Raw genomic sequence first — 16,847 nt, 5'->3', positions numbered from 1 at the left:
CCCACCCACCCCCCCACTCGCACCTGCCCTGGCAGCAACAAGAGGACAAGGTTCCTTTTCCTGTACTTTCTTCTTTGAGGCTTCACGCTGACCCAAACATTGGATTACTTTTGTTTTTTCAATGACACAAGCCGTTTACAAATGTGTTCTTACCGTAAGCCAAGAATGAGAAGATCCAGGAGTATCTGGGGGCCTGCCCCCCAGAGGTAAGCGCAGTGCCCTGAGGCGCTGATGTGGCCATTCAGGTCCCTCCCGGGCCCTCCTGGTGCCCTCTTGGCTCTTTCCTTGTGACCCTGCCTGCCTGGCCTTTGTCCTCGGCCATGTTCACTTGCTCTGGCTCCTGACCAGAAGGTGGGAGGACACGTGTGGGAGGGCCACAGTGCCACATCGGTTGGGGTGAAGCTTCTGTGTTCTCTGTTTTCTGCTAGTTTGGCTGCCACAGTGGAGGGGTCCTGGCTAGTGGGGAGGGGTCTGAGGGCTGCCACAGAGAGGGGCAAGGGACAGGGGTAGGCTGGCAGGTGTGGGTGAGCGGCCCACCCACCCCACACTCCCCCAGCTTTTGTCTGTGTCACACTTGGGCTGGTGAGAGGTTCCATATGCTTGAGAAGAGAGTCTGCTGCCCCCAGAAGGACAGTGGACGCATGAGCCAAGGGCATAGCCCCTGGAGCCTTTGTCTTGGACCCCTGGGAGACTCCTCTGGGGGGAGAAAAACGCTGCTCTGTCCCCTTCCTGAGACCTGGCCGGAGTGGCTGGGAGCACTGCTTCTCTTCCGAGTTTGCTGGAATTGAGTGGTATGAGCACAAAAGTCACTGGAACAAAGAGAAGCAGGAAGGCTCCGGAAGCCTGTGCCCAGGGACCTTTACCTTAGCCTGGAAATTCTGTTTGCATTCCCTGATTCCCTCCCTACTTCCTGACAGGAGAGAAAGGGGGCAGATCTGAGGTCCCAGAGAAAATCTCAGGTTTGCATGGCAGCAGAGTCCTAGCCTGTGTCTTTACCACGGGCCGAGGCCTGGGTTCTCACAGGGAAGGAAGGGCCTCTGGCCTCTGGTTGGCGGAGGGGCCCTCTCTCTTTGTGCGTACAAGAACAACCCCCCCCCCCCCCAGTCTTTCAGGCTCTCCAGAGTGTCTTTTGTCTGAGAGACTGAGAGAGGCTCCAGAATGGCAGGTGTGGGGTGGGTGGAGGAAGCTTTTTCAGGGTGGTGTGTTGGATTCCTGAATGGGGAGAAGCCAGAGTTGATCAGAATTGAAAATGTGAGTCCCCTTTGACCCAGCTGTTCCTTTTCTGGGAATGTGCTTGTGTATGTGGCTCAGATGGATGTAGAAGCAGGTCCTGGAAGCGTTGTGTGCAGTAGCAAGATGTTGGAGACCGTCTGGTGTTCACCCCGCAGTGAAGGCCGTGCGGTGTTTGCAGAGCACTCAGCTCTGTGTGTCGGCTAGGGGACAGCTTCGGGGCCCGGCAGTAGCGAGAGCAGGTGTGGGTGGACTGCCGCTGGAATATGGAAGAGCAGACGCCCGTGCATTCGGGTGTGGGGGTTGTGGGGGATGCCGCCCACTGAGTACATGTTTGTTCAGCACAGTAAACACACCATAAAAGCCAAATGGAAAGGTGTAGCTAGATCTGGAAAGGCAGTTACTGGGCAGGTGTGGGCTCTGGAGGACTTGTGACCAGGCAGGCCCCAGGCAGAGCTGGTGGTGAGCAGAATGAGGCCGCCGAAGTTGGTGGCAGGCTGAGCGCCCTGCCCCGCCACAGGAGGGCTTGCATTTGCAGGAAGAGAAAGGAAGTGTGGGTCTTGCATGTCCAATTACCGCTCGGTCCCAAAAGCCCAGTGGCTGCCAGCCCCTGTGTCACAGGCCCCTGTGCTCGGGGGCTCGCCCTGACGACCAGGCGCAGCAGACCGTTTGCTCTCGGCAGAGTCTCAGCGGCCTTTCTCTCGGCTGCCCCTTCAGGTACAGCCCCAAGAGCCCCGCCCTGCAGTCCGAGACCGTCCACTACAAGAGAGGGGTGAGCCAGCAGTTCTCCCTGCCCTCCTTCAAGATCGACTTCTCCGAGTGGAAGGATGATGAGGTAACCTTCTGGCCAGGCCCCCCTTTCCTGGGCCCCTTTCCCGAATTCCCTCCCCCTTGTGGGGGGGGACGAGCACCTCAGGGCCTGTCTGTTCAGATTCCTTGCGTGGTTGATAAGCATCAGGAGTGGCTGCTGACTCAGGTCTGTGTGCTCAGTCGGGCGTGTGCTGGACCAGAGCGGGGTTTGATTCGAGTGTTGGCGGCAGTTACAGGCTCCGGTACCCAGCTTTGGTGCCTTGTCGGGGCCACGGGACTGCAGCATGGCGGGACCCCTTCCACCGTGTGTTCCGTAGCTGGGGACGGTAATTTACGTCACGTAAAGGATGGTGATGGAAGCTTTGTCTGTAATAGCAAAAAATGCAAACAACCTGTATGTCTGATTGCTTATTCACTGAGGTTACGGGAACCATCTGTCTGCATAATACGGGCACCGTGGTCACTTCTATAACGGATGCCATGCAGCCTTAGCGCAGGGGAAAGGGATCTGTGTGTACCATACAGACTGATATCCCCTTACGGGCTTGGAGGGCCATTGCTGACAGATGCAGTATACGACAAGAGGAAAAATGCACAAAACCATTTCTGCAGGTACGTGTACGTGTATATAAATCTTGAGAAACTAGGGAAGATGCCCGTGAAGCTGCACAGGGTCTTGGTAGAAGACAAAGAATTCTAGAACACACATGCGCACACACATACACACTGTACGTGAACGGTGTGCGTGCCAATACTGTAAACGGGTCTGTTAAGGTATAATTTACGTACCATAAAACTTATCCTCTTAAGTATATAATTCAGTGATTTTTAGTTAATTTATGAATTATGTGATGATCACCACAATCCAGTTCTCGAACATTTCCATCCTCCACTAGGGTTCCTCAATGCCCACTTACAGTTTAATCCCTGTTCCTAGCCCCAGCCCCTACATTAATCTACTTTCTGGACGGATTTGGCTTTTCTGGATGTTTTATATAAATGGAGTCATATGGTATGTGGCCTTTTGTATCAGGCTGCTCTCATTTAGCTGAATTCTGTGGTTTCTTGAAGAAGACATTCATATATTACTAAAATAAATTAGGGGGAAGGAATGGAGGCAATGGGGTATGGGTGGTATAGGAATTGGGCAGGAAGGTTCTGGCTGTGGACTGTGTCAGAAGGTGAAGGCATGCCACGGTTTTGCTCTTGGCTGTGTGTGTGCTTGCTTGTCAGGGTGCTTTGATGACAGGCAGCAGAAGCTGCCATCGTGTCACTTGGGTGAGAAAGTCCTCTGAAAGAAGAATGGGGCCACTGGAGCCCTGCCCCCAGTCCCATTCCGTCAGATGGTTCCATCCCTGCATGTCAACAGTCCTGGTTGGGATACCCAGCAGGTGCATGTGGTCCTGCTCACCCTCCTGTGAATGGGGGAAGCTGCTCCCCAAAGAAAGGAGGGGGCTGGGTGGGCAAAAGGGGGTTGGGCAGACAAGTGGGTGCCCCCACCCTGTGGTTGCTTGTGGGGAGGGTTTGGCTGAGGCTGCATCTCACTTTGGTGACCTCTGTTCATAGAGCAGTCCCTTGGCTGGCGTTTTGGCCGCAGAACAGATCCTTGCGCATTTGTAGATGTGCTGAGTCAGGCCGACAGTTTGGGTTCCAGACTCCTAGTGAGGTCACTTGTCCTGGGGGCACACTTGGCTCATAAACCGGTCTGAAGTGCCACATACGGGCACCCCCTTTCCTCCATTAGAGCATCAGGGGCCCACATTCCAACTTGTCAGCGTGGGGCACGGTGGACATGGCGGGGGTGGTGGCAGGCGCAGTGGGTGTGGTGGGCGGCCACATGGGCCTGTCTCAGGTGGACTTATCCCGGGATCCCTTCCTCGTCTTTGCCTTCTCTGATTATCTCCTCAGCTAATGTGTTCTCAAAATCAGCTCACTTCTTCTTTTATGTATTTTTTTAAAAGATTGATTGATTGATTGATTTGACAGAAGGAGAGCAAGCACAAGCAGGGGGAGCGGCAGGCAGACCAGGCAGAGGGAGAAGCAGACTCCCCACTGAGCAGGGGGCCCAATGTGGGACTTGATCCCAGGACCCTGGGATCATGACCTGAGCCGAAGGCAGACGCTTAACTGACTGAGCCACCCAGGCATCCCCTGTTAGATGTATTTTTAAGTGGAAACTTTATCAGTTATTACCGTGGTTGGGAAACTAAGCCTTGCCATAGATAGAAGGTCCCGGAAGTTATTACGTCCTCTCCCTGTGTCGCTGCCTGCCGGAGGTGCTGAAGCAGATGTTGGCAGGTGTTCAAGGCCTGACAGATACTCAGGCCCCAAACCCAGACTTGTCCTCAATCAGGGCTTCTCAGCCTCAGTGCTGTTGACCCTTGGGACCCGGGTCATTCTCTGAAGTGAGGGCCGTCCTGTGCACTGTGGGATTTCAAGCAGCATCCCTGGCCTCTGGCCGCCAGGTGTCAGTCAGGAGCACCCCCACTGCAGCTGTGACAACCAGAGATGTCTTGTGACACAGGCAGGTGTCCCCTTGGCCGCCAGCATCATGCCAGCCTCCCTTCTTTAGCCATTTTCCCCGGACTTGCCTATTTAAAGATTACAACGGTAATGTATGCTTGTTGTAAAATGTGCAAGTTATACAGAATTTGTAAGACAAAATGCTCCCCAGTTGAAGCTCCTTCTCCAGAGGCAACCGCTTCTGACCATTCGGCGTGTATATTCCAGATTTTTTCCCATGTGCATTTGTTTGTTGTAAAGATGGGGTCATGCCATATACATATTATTCTGTAGTTTGTTTTTAAAAACATTTTATTGGGGCGCCTGGGTGGCTCAGTCGTTAGGCGTCTGCCTTCTGCTTAGGTCATGATCCCAGGGTCCTGGGATCGAGCCCCGCATCGGGCTCCCTGCTCAGCGGGGAGCCTGCTTCTCCCTCTCCCACTCCCCCTGCTTGTATTCCCTCTCTCGCTGTGTCTCTCTCTGTCAAATAAATAAAATATTTAAAAAAATAAAATAAAAATAAAAACATTTTATTGAGATCTAATTCACATACCGTATAATTTGCCCTTTTAAAGTGTACAGTCAGTGAGATTTACCAGATAGATGATGGTCCTTTGACTTAAGATGGTTTGACTTTGATTTTTTTTTTTTTTTTTAAAGATTTTATTTATTTATTTGAGAGAGAGAATGAGATAGAGAGAGAACATGAGAGGGGGGAGGGTCAGAGGGAGAAGCAGACTCCCTGCCGAGCAGGGAGCCCGATGCGGGACTCGATCCCGGGACTCCAGGATCATGACCTGAGCCGAAGGCAGTCGCTTAACCAACTGAGCCACCCAGGCGCCCTGACTTTGATTTTTCAACTTCACAATGGCACTAAAGTAATAACACATTCAGTAGAAACTACTTCGAATTTTGAATTTGCATCTTCCGCTGGGCTAGCGATCTGTAGCGCGGTCCTCCCTGGGGATGCGGGGGCAGGAGCCGGAGCTCCCGTCAGCCACGTGCTCACGAGGGTGAACGACCGACAGACTGACCGCCATCCCGTTTTTCTCTTTCAGTACGGTATTCACTATATTACATGAGATACTGCTCAGCACTTCATTATGAAATGGACTCTGTGGGAGGCGATTTTGCCCAACTGTAGGCTGATGTCAGTGTTCCGAGCACGTTTAAGTTCTGCAGGGTGCGTTAGTGCATTTTCGACTTCTGATCATTTCAACTTATGAGGGGCTTCTCAAGCCGTAACCCTGTCATAAGTTGCAGAAGGTCTGTATTCAGAGTTGTGCAGCCATCACCACCATCCGATTTTATCAGCCCCAGAGGAAACGCTGTGCCCGCCACCAGTCCCTCAACCCCGGGCAGCCGCTCGTCTACTTTCTGTCATTTTGGATTTGCCTGTTGTGGACGTTTCACATAAACAGAATCATAGAGTATGTGACCTTTTTTTGTGACTGGTTTCTGTCACTGAACACCGTGTCTTCATCCATGTTGTAGCAGGGGTCAGTACCGTGTTCCTTCCTGTGGTTCATAACACTCCCTGTGTGGTTGGACCACGTTTTGTTCATCTGTCCATCAGTGGGTGGGCATTCAGGTTGTCTCCAGCTTTGGGTTATTAATGGACAATGCTGTACAAATTTTTGTGTGGATGTATTCATTTCTCTTGGCTATGATTTGCTTTTTAATTTAATTTATTTTTGGGGCACCTAGGTGGCTCAGTCGGTTAAGCGTCTGCCTTCAGCTCAGGTCATGATCCCAGGATCGTCGGGCTCTCTGCTCCTCGGGAAGTCTGCTTCTCCCTCTGGCCTCTGTCCCTACCCACTGTTCATGCTCGCTCGCTCTCAAATAAATAAAATCTTTAAAAAAAAAATTTATTTTTTAAAACAATTTATCTGTTTTATTTTTTTAAAGATTTTATTTATTTGACAGAGAGAGACACAGTGAGAGAGGGAACACAAGCAGGGGGAGTGGCAGAGGGAGAAGCAGACTTCCCCACGGAGCAGGGAGCCCTATGCGGGGCTCGATCTCAGGACCCTGGGATCATGACCTGAGCCGAAGGCAGATGCTTAACGACTGAGCCACCCAGGCACCCCTAAAACAATTTATTTTAGTGAAAGGGGGCAGGGGGAGGAGCAGAGGGAGAGGGAGAGGGAGAGAAGCAGACTCCCTGCTGAGCGCAGGGCCCAGCACAGGGCTGGACCTCAGGACCCTGAGATAACGACCTGAACCGAAATCATGAGTTAGCCGCTCAACCGACTAAGCCACCCAGTCCCCCTTTTTTTTTTTTTTTTTTTTTTTTTTTTAAGATTTTATTTATTTATTTGAGACAGAGAGAATGAGAGAGAGAGAGCACATGAGAGGGGGGAGGGTCAGAGGGAGAAGCAGGCTCCTTGCTGAGCAGGGAGCCCGATGCGGGATTCGATCCAGGGACTCCAGGATCATGACCTGAGCCGAAGGCAGTCGCTTAACCAACTGAGCCACCCAGGCGCCCCCCCAGTCCCCCTTTAATTTTATTTTTTCTAGACTTTTTTTTAAAAGATGTTGTTTATTTATTTGTCAGAGAGAGAGAAAGAGAGCGCATGCACAAGCAGAGGGAGCGGCAGAGAGAGGGAGAAGGAGACTCCCTGCTGAGCTCGATCCTAGGACCCTGGGCTCATGACCTGAGCCGAAGGCAGACACTTAACTGACTGAGCCACCCAGGGGTCCCAAGACATTTTTATAGTAGTTTCAGGTTCGCAGCACAATTAAGAGGAAGGCATGGAGATCTCCCACATCCCCCCGTTCCCACACATGCGTAACTTTATTTACTGAATCATATTGTGGACATCTTGGAGATGGCCTGGTGGCTGGAGTGGCTTCTTTGCTGGGTTTCCCTACCAAACCCCTCATGGCTTCCATTTATTTTCGTGAGAGCCACGTCCCCCTCCTCTTCTGTCCTTTGCCTTTTCTCTATTTCTCGGTGTCCGTCTGGCCTAGGGCTTGCAGAGACCCTTCTCTGGATGCCCCTCTGGGGCAGGAGAGCCCGAGGTGCCATGGGCGAGGCTCCCACCCGTGCTTGCGTCGGGGAAGAGTGGGGCCTGGGCTGGACAGCCCAGTGTGGCTCCGGCCAGTACCAGTTCTTCCTCCCGACCTGGGCAGCTGCTCTCCCCGAAGAAAAGCCTCTCTTCCTGCATTAAAAATAAATGTTCCCCTCAGACTGTGGGGTGGGCGCAACTCACTGTCCTCCCCCAGTGTACTTAGCTCCAGGGAGTGAGTCGGGTGCGGGGCGTTTTAGGGGAGATGGTCCTCACCCCCTGAGCCCTGCAGCCCCTGGTGCCCTGGTGTGATGTGGCTGTGGCGCCAGCCTCGGAGGCACAGGCCACGTAACTGGCTGGCAGGTGGGGGGTGGCAGCTCCCTATGTGGAGGCTTGTCATGGCTGGGCGTTCGAGGGCGGCGCGGTGCCGGGCCCTGGTGCCAGGGAGAGCTGGGGTCCCGTGTCCCTTCATTTCCGTCGCGCTCCCCTGGCCTCAGCCTGGGCCGACCAGGGCGGGTCTTCTCTCAGGCCTTGCCGAGTCCGTTTAAGGAATACCGAGCGTCGGCCGCTGCCCTGGGCTCCGTGGCTGTGGTCGCCGGGTGAATGTTAGCAGAGGCGCCAGCAGGCCTGCCGCCACAGAGCCTTCGGACAGTGTCTGTGTCAGGACAGTTTGGTTGAGCGGCGAAACACGTCTCAGTATGACTTAAGAAAGGAGGACCAGGGTCTGTCCATTGTGCGCCCCGTGTGCCCGTGAGACCGGAGAGCAGGGCTCGGGTCACTGCTGGTGGAGCCACCGCTCAGACCAGGACCAGCGAAACACGACTGGTGCTGAGACTGCACTCAGTGTGCAAGGGAGAAAGAAAATGCCAGTCACTCGTGGCTTCTCAGAGCCCTGAGCTTGTTGTTAACCGCCCCCTGCCCCCCAGCAGCACCAGGGATTCTATTCCAGAAACTGACCGGACGTGCAGGGACAAGTAGGCTGTGTGCACAAAGCTCTGCTCCCCATCGGGCTCTTACTTGAACCCTCCCCTTCCTGGGCTTGATTACAGCCCTTGGAAGGGCAGTGCCTGCACGTCACCCAGTGTCCACGTCACCAGGGTAACTGCAGGATGGTCACGGCAGGATGGCCCCCTGTGCCCTGACTCAGGGTGGGGAGGGCAGAAACAGGCTTGCAGAGGGGCCCCTGTCCCCTGCATAGCTGTGGATGACTTGTATCTCCTGTCTCAGGTGATCACCTCTGCCACCCCCCATGAGTCATCCCAGAGCAAGGCAGGCGTTGCAGAGAGGGGCCCTTCCCTCTTCAAAGTCTGGATTTCCATGGTACAGCCCTTTACCCTGAGGCTACAGCGAGCATGAGGCCTGGCTGGGTCCTGGGGGGCCTGAACACACCCTCCACCTCCCCACATGGAGCTAGTGTGCACATGGGTTCCTAGAGTCCTGCATGCCTGGGAGTCCATGCCCTGTGTCTCTCCGTGAGGCCCTTCTGGGCCACCGTCCCCCTTAGCTCCTGCTGCCTGAACATGCCAAGCTCTGCATGGCTGGTGCTCACTGCGTGTTTTCTCAGCCACCACGCGCACCAGGCACAGCTTTTATCCCTGTTTTACAGACGGGGAAACTGAGGCTCAGGTGGTGGAGCCAGTCTTGATCCCAGTACCTGGTCCCTCCCAGTCCCACCTCCCACTGGCAGTCTGGGACCCACAGGCACCTTCTGGGCCTCCCTTTGCAGCCCTGCCTGGGGTGTCCTCAGCTGGTCGCGTCTGTGCTGTGGATCCTGGCCTGTGGCCCCTGCTGCTGAGCAGATGTGGAGACCATGCCCAGGTAGATGTGTGTGGGGAGGAGAGTGGCCTTTGGCCAGGGAGCAGCCGGGAGCCACGCAGCCCGCTTTGTGGCCACTTTCCTTCTGCCCTTGGGGAGGCAGGCCAGGCACTTTCTTTACGAAGCTGAACACCGGGTCTCCCGGGGCTCAGACAGATGCCGTCCATTGGTGTGCGTAGCTGCCTGAAGGGGGACAGCCCCGGTGTCCCTTAGCAGGCGAATGGGTGAGCAGGGTCTGGCTGTGCAGCAGAGCAGTACTCAGCCCAGGGAGGAAGCACTGATGTGTGCGGCGAACCTCGAAAACGTGGTGCTCAGTGAACAAGCCAGACGGGAAAGATACGTGCTGTGAGGTCCGACTTCCGTGAAATGTGCAGACCAGGCAAATCCGTGGACGTCAAGTGGCGTGGGGCTTACCCGGTGGGGAGGGTGTGTGGTCATGGGGACAGGGTTCCCGTTGGGACGATGAGCGTGCTCTGGAAATGGATGGTGGTGGTGGTTAACGTGGCCTTACAGATGCACTTAGTGCTACTGAGTTACGCAGATTTGCCATTTTAATCATTTTTATCGATTTTGCCAAAAGGGAAAAAGAGGTGCAGCCAGCTGTCTTGTCTTCCCTCGCCATTTTGTCTGACTTTGTGAGCTCCACCGCGGCACCATCCTGCTCACCGCGCCTCCTCCCTCCAGCTCAGTCTGACTGTTCTCGCCTCCTTTTCTCCTCAGTTGAACTTTGACCTGGACCGGGGCATGTTTCCAGTGGTCATCCAGGCCGTGGTGGATGAAGGAGATGGTGAGTGGCCTTTCCTCGTCCGTCTCCCTTTCGGGCTGTGGGCCCTTCTCACCTCAGTCAGCAGGGAGGAGTTTATTCCAGAAGTGGTGAAAGACAGCTCAGCCCACTCAGCACATTTAGGGCCAGGGGGTTTAAGCCCCGAGCTGGGCTGCGGGGCCCCCTCTTGAGCTCCTTCTCCCAACTCAGCTCCTTCCCACCGACTCACCACCGCGGTGACAGCAGCTAGCCAGGCCTCGGCTTGTGGTGGTCCACGCTCAGCGGGATGCCGGGAGACAGCAGAGAAGGCGCAGAGCAGGGCGGGCCCCGTGCTGGGGGCTGTCAGCGCGTCAGGCCACGCTGATTGGCTGACCGGCCCATTCTCCCTCTGCCGGTCTTGTTGGGTCTCTCCCGTGCCACTACTGTGGGCTGCGGTCCCCCAGCCTAGAGCATGGGCACCCCCCCCCCCCCCCCCCCGCCCCGGCTGAGTCCTGGCTTCTCAGCCCTGTCGGAATGTTCCTCTGTGCAGAGCCAGGAGGCGGCACGTGGAGGCGCTTTGGGGAGGTATGGCCAGTGGGAGCAGTGGGCCCTGTAGGCAGAGGAAGGCAAGATGAGGACGCTCCTCCTGTGGGCTTGGGCTCTCCAGCTGAGAGCATAGGGAAGCTCCAGCTCAGAAGGAGAGGTTCAGGGAAGGGGGCAGAGGAGGGGTTGAGGCCGGCTCTGACCGCTCCCTCCTCTCTCTCCCGGGCAGTTGTGGAAGTGACCGGCCACGCCCACGTGCTCTTGGCCGCCTTTGAAAAGGTAAGTGCCTTTGCCCGTGACCAGGGAGCCCTGCCTATGCCTGTGACCAGGGAGCGCAGGTGTTTTGAGACTAGAAGTCTGAACTTGGGGTCAGGGCTTGGCCAGATGGGCCTAGTGCCAGAGGGTTGGGGCAGGTGGGAGGCACTCCAATTACTCTGGGCTCCAGGAGGCCGGGCCTCAAGACAGCACCACCTTTGGAAGGGTTTTCAAAGGGCATCTAGTGTGTGGTGAGGGGCCGTGTTCTAGGGAGGCCAGCCATTTGGAACTCCCTATAACCTACCAGCACAGGGGCCCGGACACCCACGTGGAGGGCTCTCATCACAGACCAGCTTTTCTCTGGGATGTGGACGGATCATCCAGGTTGTCACCTCTCAGGACCCCTGCCTTTCCCACCAGGCCCATTGGAGCCTCTCAGCCTGGCCTGGTTCTCACATGCATGCTCTGCCCTGCCTCCAGGTGGCTGTGTCACCCGGTCCCGCAGGCCTGCATTGACCTCACTCCCCACTGGGCCCTTTCAGACTTCCGGGACAGACATTTGTGGTACTTACCCTCTGATGTCCTTGAGGACAGAACTGGGTCCCTTGTTATTTGTGTCCTTGGCATGCAGTAGATGCTCAGTGAATGCTGGTGGGGTTGCTGAGGGTCTGCCACCTGTCTAGCGTGGCCCCAGACCCTCTGTGGTACAAAAAGAAAACATCCAGGCCCTCCTGGAGTCCCTGGGTTGCGGGTGCCTCTCATACAGAGGCCATTTACATGCAAGGATTCACTTAATATTACCTTTGGCCTGATGCATATTTGAACTTAGATGTTTGCCCGTTTCTTCCATGCAGACCCCAGTCCCCAGTCTCCCCAGCTGTTCATGTTTTGTGGCCACGTTACGTAGGGTGCAGTGGGGAGAGAATGGTCAGCCTCACCATCGTCTCTGCGTTAGGATGTCATGGGGTCTAGGGACAGTCCCAGTTACCAATCACTGCTGTTCATGGGGGCCAGGCAGTTGTGTGTGTGTGTGTTAATGCAGCAGGGCAGAAATCCCTGCTCACGGAGACCCTTGCTGGAGGTAGTGGGGTGTGTCCCCTGTTGGAGAATGTCATGTCTGACGGCCCCTTCCCCCCGGGGCTCTTTGACACTGGCCTGCACTCTGCAGTTGTAAAGTGTTTCCGGCATCAGCCTGTGGCCTGGGTGGACAAGGATCAGGGACGCCCCCCATGAGGAAACCAGGCTCGGGCTGCTTTTCTGGGCTTTGCACCACACATGGGCAACCTGCTAATGCTTCCTCAGCCCGGTGTGTGTCTGCAGCCTTGAGAGCGTTGAGGGCAGCGCCCAGCTCCTCCCTGTGATCTGGGTCTTTCCAGACTCCCCGGGGAGTTAGGACAGCTGGGCCCAAAGACCCTGTGGCCTATTTGTCCTGTGTTCCCCCTGGACCCTGGGGCTGTGGTGGCACGGAGCACCCAGGGCAGAAGGCGGACCTCTCCCTCACCGGCTGCACTCCCCAAGCCCGGCCTTGTCGGAAGAGATGGTAACTGCTGTGTGCTTCTCTGGTGAGGTGGGTGGGCCGTCGACGGCAAACTCCACCTGCGCTTCCGGTTTAGAGCCCAGTAAGAAACTGCTTTACATTTGGAATCCATCATACTGAAAATGCTGAGCGCTGGAATCAGTTGATTCCGAGGGGTAACTGGTGTTGTCATGAGATCTCAGATCTCATACCTTCATTAACCTCGAACTCTGGGTGGTGTGTCTCCCCAGATGCCACCAGACACATTTACCCTCTTTAGTTGTTAGAGTTTTTAGGATTTTGGGCTTTCCCGTATACACATGCGTGTGTATGTTTGTCTTCTCAACAAAACCAAGCCCTTTTGGGGTCAGAAGTGGGCTGTGTGAGTTCTTGCCATCCAGGTGCTGCTGCTTGCTGTTGGGGGCTCTGCTCTGTTGTCAGAACTTGCCCGATGGTTGTAAGCCTGAGTGTGCTTGGGCACTACCCAGAGAGTTGGGTGGACCCAGGAGGCAGACCTCCAGGTAGTTTGGAGGCCCAGTCAGAGGGCCACATTTGGAGAGACCTGGCCGGGCTCCGTCCTTCAGCCATGGATGTGGAACGGCCGAGGAAGGGCCTTCAGCTTGCCGGCGGGAGTGCTAAGTGATACCAGCTTGACTGAGTTCATCTTTGTCTTTCTTCCCTGTAGCATGTTGACGGCAGCTTCTCTGTGAAACCTTTAAAGCAGAAGCAAATTGTAAGTCTGGTAGAAGAAATATTGTGGCCCCTTTTTGATTTAAAAGCCACACACACACACACACACACACACAGTCTCACTCTGCAGAGTCATCGTCTGGGCTCTGGGAAATCCGGCTCTGCCTCCTCGGGTGCATGTGTGTGCCCACCATGTCCCAGTATTGACTCGTAGCCCCAAGTCTTGTCTGGCTTGATACGGAGTGTTTGCGTCCGTAGGGCTGTGTGGGAAATGCAGCGACTCAGACCACTTCTGAACATGGTCAGCGTGAGGTCTGACTCTGGTCACTCTTGTGCGGAAGTGACGGGTGGGTCCAAAGTGGTTTTTCTCTGGGGAGGGGGATGGCAAGGTGGGCATGGGGTATGGTTGCCTGGCCCGTATAGAGGTTGGCTCCATGCCCCCTGGTGGGCAGAACCACCGGACTCCCCCCCCCCCCCCCCCCCCACTGCCCGGGCTCCTGGGTGGGCTGGGCAGGTAGCAGGTTCTCCGCCCTTCTCCTGGCACTGGGCCCACTCCCTGAGGGGCAGGTGGACAGAATTTCAAACCACACCTGCTCTGGGACCCGAGCCTGGCCCCTGGAAAGTGGCGTTGGGCCATGTGGGTGCAGTGGAGCCCTTAAGTGGGGGCTGGCAAGTGCCCAGATTCCTCTCTCTTCTCCAGGTGGACCGGGTCAGCTACCTGCTGCAGGAGATCTACGGCATCGAGAACAAGAACAACCAGGAGACAAAGGTATGTGCTTGTGGTGATATCTGCTGGGAATGCAGGAGGAGCTCGCTCCCCAGCTTCCCTTCCACCTACACGGAAACAGGCTCCTGGAGGGGCTTGCCTGGGTCCCCCAGCCCTGGCCAGGGCCCCGTGGGCTGGTGGTAGATGAGTTAGTCCCTGTGTGTGCCTTCCTTGGGAGGCCCTGCGACCCCAGACTCCATTTTCCCTTAATTTTTTATTTTATTTTTATTTATTTTTTTAAAGATTTTTTTTATTTGAGAGAGAGAGAGCATGATCGTGAGCAGGGGGGGAAGGGCAGAGGGAGAAGCAGGCTCCCCAGTGAGCAGGTAGCCTGAGGTGGGACTCGATCCCAGGATTCTGGGATCATCACCTGAGCTGAAGGCAGATGCCCAACTGACTGAGTCACCCGGGTGCCCATTTTTCCTTAATTTTTTAAAGGAGTTAATAGGGAGGGGCACCTGGCTAGCTGGGTCGGTGAGCGTGCGGCTCTTGATCTCGGGGTTGTAGGTTCGAGCCCCACGTTGGGTGTAGAGATGACTTAAAAATAATAACAGTAATGAATGAATAAATAGAAGAGTTAACAGAATTTGTGGGCATTTTGTTCTTTTTCCAGCAAATTCCCTGACTTGTTAATGTCATTGGGTTGCCAGCCATCAGGTGGGCAGGGACAGCCTGGTGTGTGGGGCCCCTTCGCACCCCCTCAGGGGGAGCCCGCGCTGCCCTCACCAGCTGGCCCGCCCCCCAGTCGCAAGCCCCTGTGCGCCTATAGCCAGAGCATGTGGTTGACGGAGCTGTGGTCTGGCCCGGCCAGGGAAGGGTGGCAGAGACTCAGCCTGTACCTTTGTCATCGTTTGTGAAAGGCACGAGGGAAACTGCCATCTCTTTTTAAACGTTTCTGGAAGTTTCTGGAAGTCCTACATGCGAACTTCTGTGACAGCTGAGACCGGCTGAAAGCCGAAGTCAGGGCAATTTGGTCAGGCCCTTATTCTCGAAGGAGCGCCCCAGTGTGCTTCCTGCGTGAACACCACAAGTGGGCCGGCTGCCCCTAAACAGCCTGGGAGTGCGTGTCTTCGCCTCGACTGGCCGTCTGTCCGATCTGTTCCGTGCCCTGATTTCACAGATAATGCACAAGCAGCATAGCTGTTCCGAAACGAGGGGGCAAGGCTGGGCTCCCGTCAGACCTGATTTACAGAAACAGGTGGTGGGGCCGTCGTTCGCTGATTCTTGATCCAGACACTAGTTTTCATTAGACAAGTTAGACTTGTCTGTTTTTTTTCAGTTTCAGCCCTGTAAGTGGGCGTCCTCTGCAAGATATGCTCCGTACTGTTGGGTCGTTTCCACGTTTTCTCTGTGGTTCTGAGGTGTAGAACGAGACCCGAGTTTCTTGGTTTGGAGAGTGTGTTGGGGGTGGGGCATACATTCTCTTCTCTGTCTTGGGGCTGGCGCGGGCTGGGTCAGTTCTGGGCCGCATCTCCCGAGGAGTCCTGCTCCACGGTGACCTTCTTCCGCCCTCTTGGGCTTCCCTCTGGGGAAGTGGGGGACAGCCGGTGGGGCGGCCGGGGACAGGAACAGCTCCCTGCTCCGCCCCCCGTCCTGGCCCCTGCCTGCGGCCCTTGGGAGCCCGCCGACGCTTGTGCCTCGGTGTCCCCACAGCCGTCGGACGAGGAGAACAGCGACAACAGCAGCGAGTGTGTGGTGTGCCTGTCGGACCTGCGGGACACGCTGATCCTGCCCTGCAGGCACCTGTGCTTGTGTAACTCGTGTGCGGACACGCTGCGCTACCAGGCCAGCAACTGCCCCATCTGTCGGCTGCGTGAGTGGGGGGGCCCGGGGGGCCCGGGGGGCTGGCGGCCGCCCACCTTGGGCACAGGTGCTTGGGACCCACGGCGACCACGCTGGCACATGGCGTGGCTCTCATCCTCCGAAAATTAGACTTCGGGAGTTAGCGGCTGGAAGGCTGTGCCAGGGCGGGTGCCTGCAGTGACATTGGAACCGGACAGATAGACGTTGGCCAGTGACTCCGGTCGTTAAGTGGAAAACGTTTGGATTTAAAGACCAGACCTGGTGAGGTGGAAAGCTGACTGAGGAGGGATGGGCTTCCTGGAGCACTGCAGACGTTTTCTCAAAGCTAATTCTGAATCAAGTGTTTGTCCTCCAGTGGAGGAATCTAAACATTCTCAGGGCAGAAAGTCCCACTGGATCAAAATGAGCGTCAAGCTGGCAGGTGGGTCCCGGCAGCAAGGGAGCCCAGGGTGTGGGTGAGGAGCGAGGACGGCTTTTTGGAGAAAGCCTTCCTGCCCTTTCACACCTCAGTGTGCTGGTCGGCCTCCTTGGGGCCTCCTGGGAGTACTCGTGCGTCACCCCGCGCCCCTGAGGCAGCATGCAGCCCTGCGGCCGCAGCTGCCATGCCTGTCTTCTCACTGTCTTGGGGCTCACAGCCTAGTAAGGCACAGGGGTGGGTCTACACCTGTTGTCCCCCTGGGGTAGACGGGTGTGTGCAGAGGCCACAGGGCAGGCCGAGCGTGTGGAGGTAGAGGATGAGGCTGTGGAGTCTGGGGGTCCAGAGTCCAGCCCTGATGAGACTTCAGGGGTTGGTGGGGGAGGCTGCAGGGGGCCGGCGTGCTGGCCCTGGAGGGTCAGGCGGCAGGGCCAGTAGCCTCTCCCGTGGGAGGAACAGGCTGGGAGCAGGGGAGCGGGGGCCGAAGGCCAGCCTCCCCCACGGGCCCTGTGTCCTGGGCATTCTCGGCCACGGCCTGGTGCGGAGGCCCCGGGGCCCTTGTCTCTGAGGCCTGCAGCCTGGGGCAGCTGCCGTCAGCGCTGGGGACATGGGCGCCCTGGCAGGTGCTGGTACGGTGTGCAGCCGTGTACCGTGTGCGCAAGCTGCACTTCTCATCACCGTTACACTCCTGTTAGGGGAACTGACAGTCCAGGACGACCAGTAGCCTGCGTCCTGATTTATTGTCCCAG

General features: G+C 56.2%; 1 protein-coding gene across 5 annotated transcripts in view; it reads left to right on the top strand.

Annotated features, from left to right (window-relative positions):
- MGRN1 (mahogunin ring finger 1) overlaps positions 1–16,847 on the top strand; it is a 54,735-nt gene that overhangs the window by 24,332 nt on the left and 13,556 nt on the right. For all 5 annotated transcript variants that reach the window (XM_036091197.2, XM_036091205.2, XM_036091213.2 and 2 more), the window contains exons 5-10: positions 1,948–2,065; positions 10,089–10,155; positions 10,883–10,932; positions 13,110–13,157; positions 13,815–13,883; positions 15,534–15,693. In XM_036091197.2, coding sequence (XP_035947090.1) covers positions 1,948–2,065; positions 10,089–10,155; positions 10,883–10,932; positions 13,110–13,157; positions 13,815–13,883; positions 15,534–15,693 — 512 coding nt within the window. The remainder of the gene's footprint in view (positions 1–1,947; positions 2,066–10,088; positions 10,156–10,882; positions 10,933–13,109; positions 13,158–13,814; positions 13,884–15,533; positions 15,694–16,847) is intronic.

This window comes from Halichoerus grypus, chromosome 6 (assembly GCF_964656455.1).
Source record: "Halichoerus grypus chromosome 6, mHalGry1.hap1.1, whole genome shotgun sequence".
Classification (NCBI taxonomy): domain Eukaryota; kingdom Metazoa; phylum Chordata; class Mammalia; order Carnivora; family Phocidae; genus Halichoerus; species Halichoerus grypus.
The sequence above is the reverse complement of the archived record's forward strand: the minus strand, read 5'-3'. Positions and strand labels throughout refer to the sequence as shown.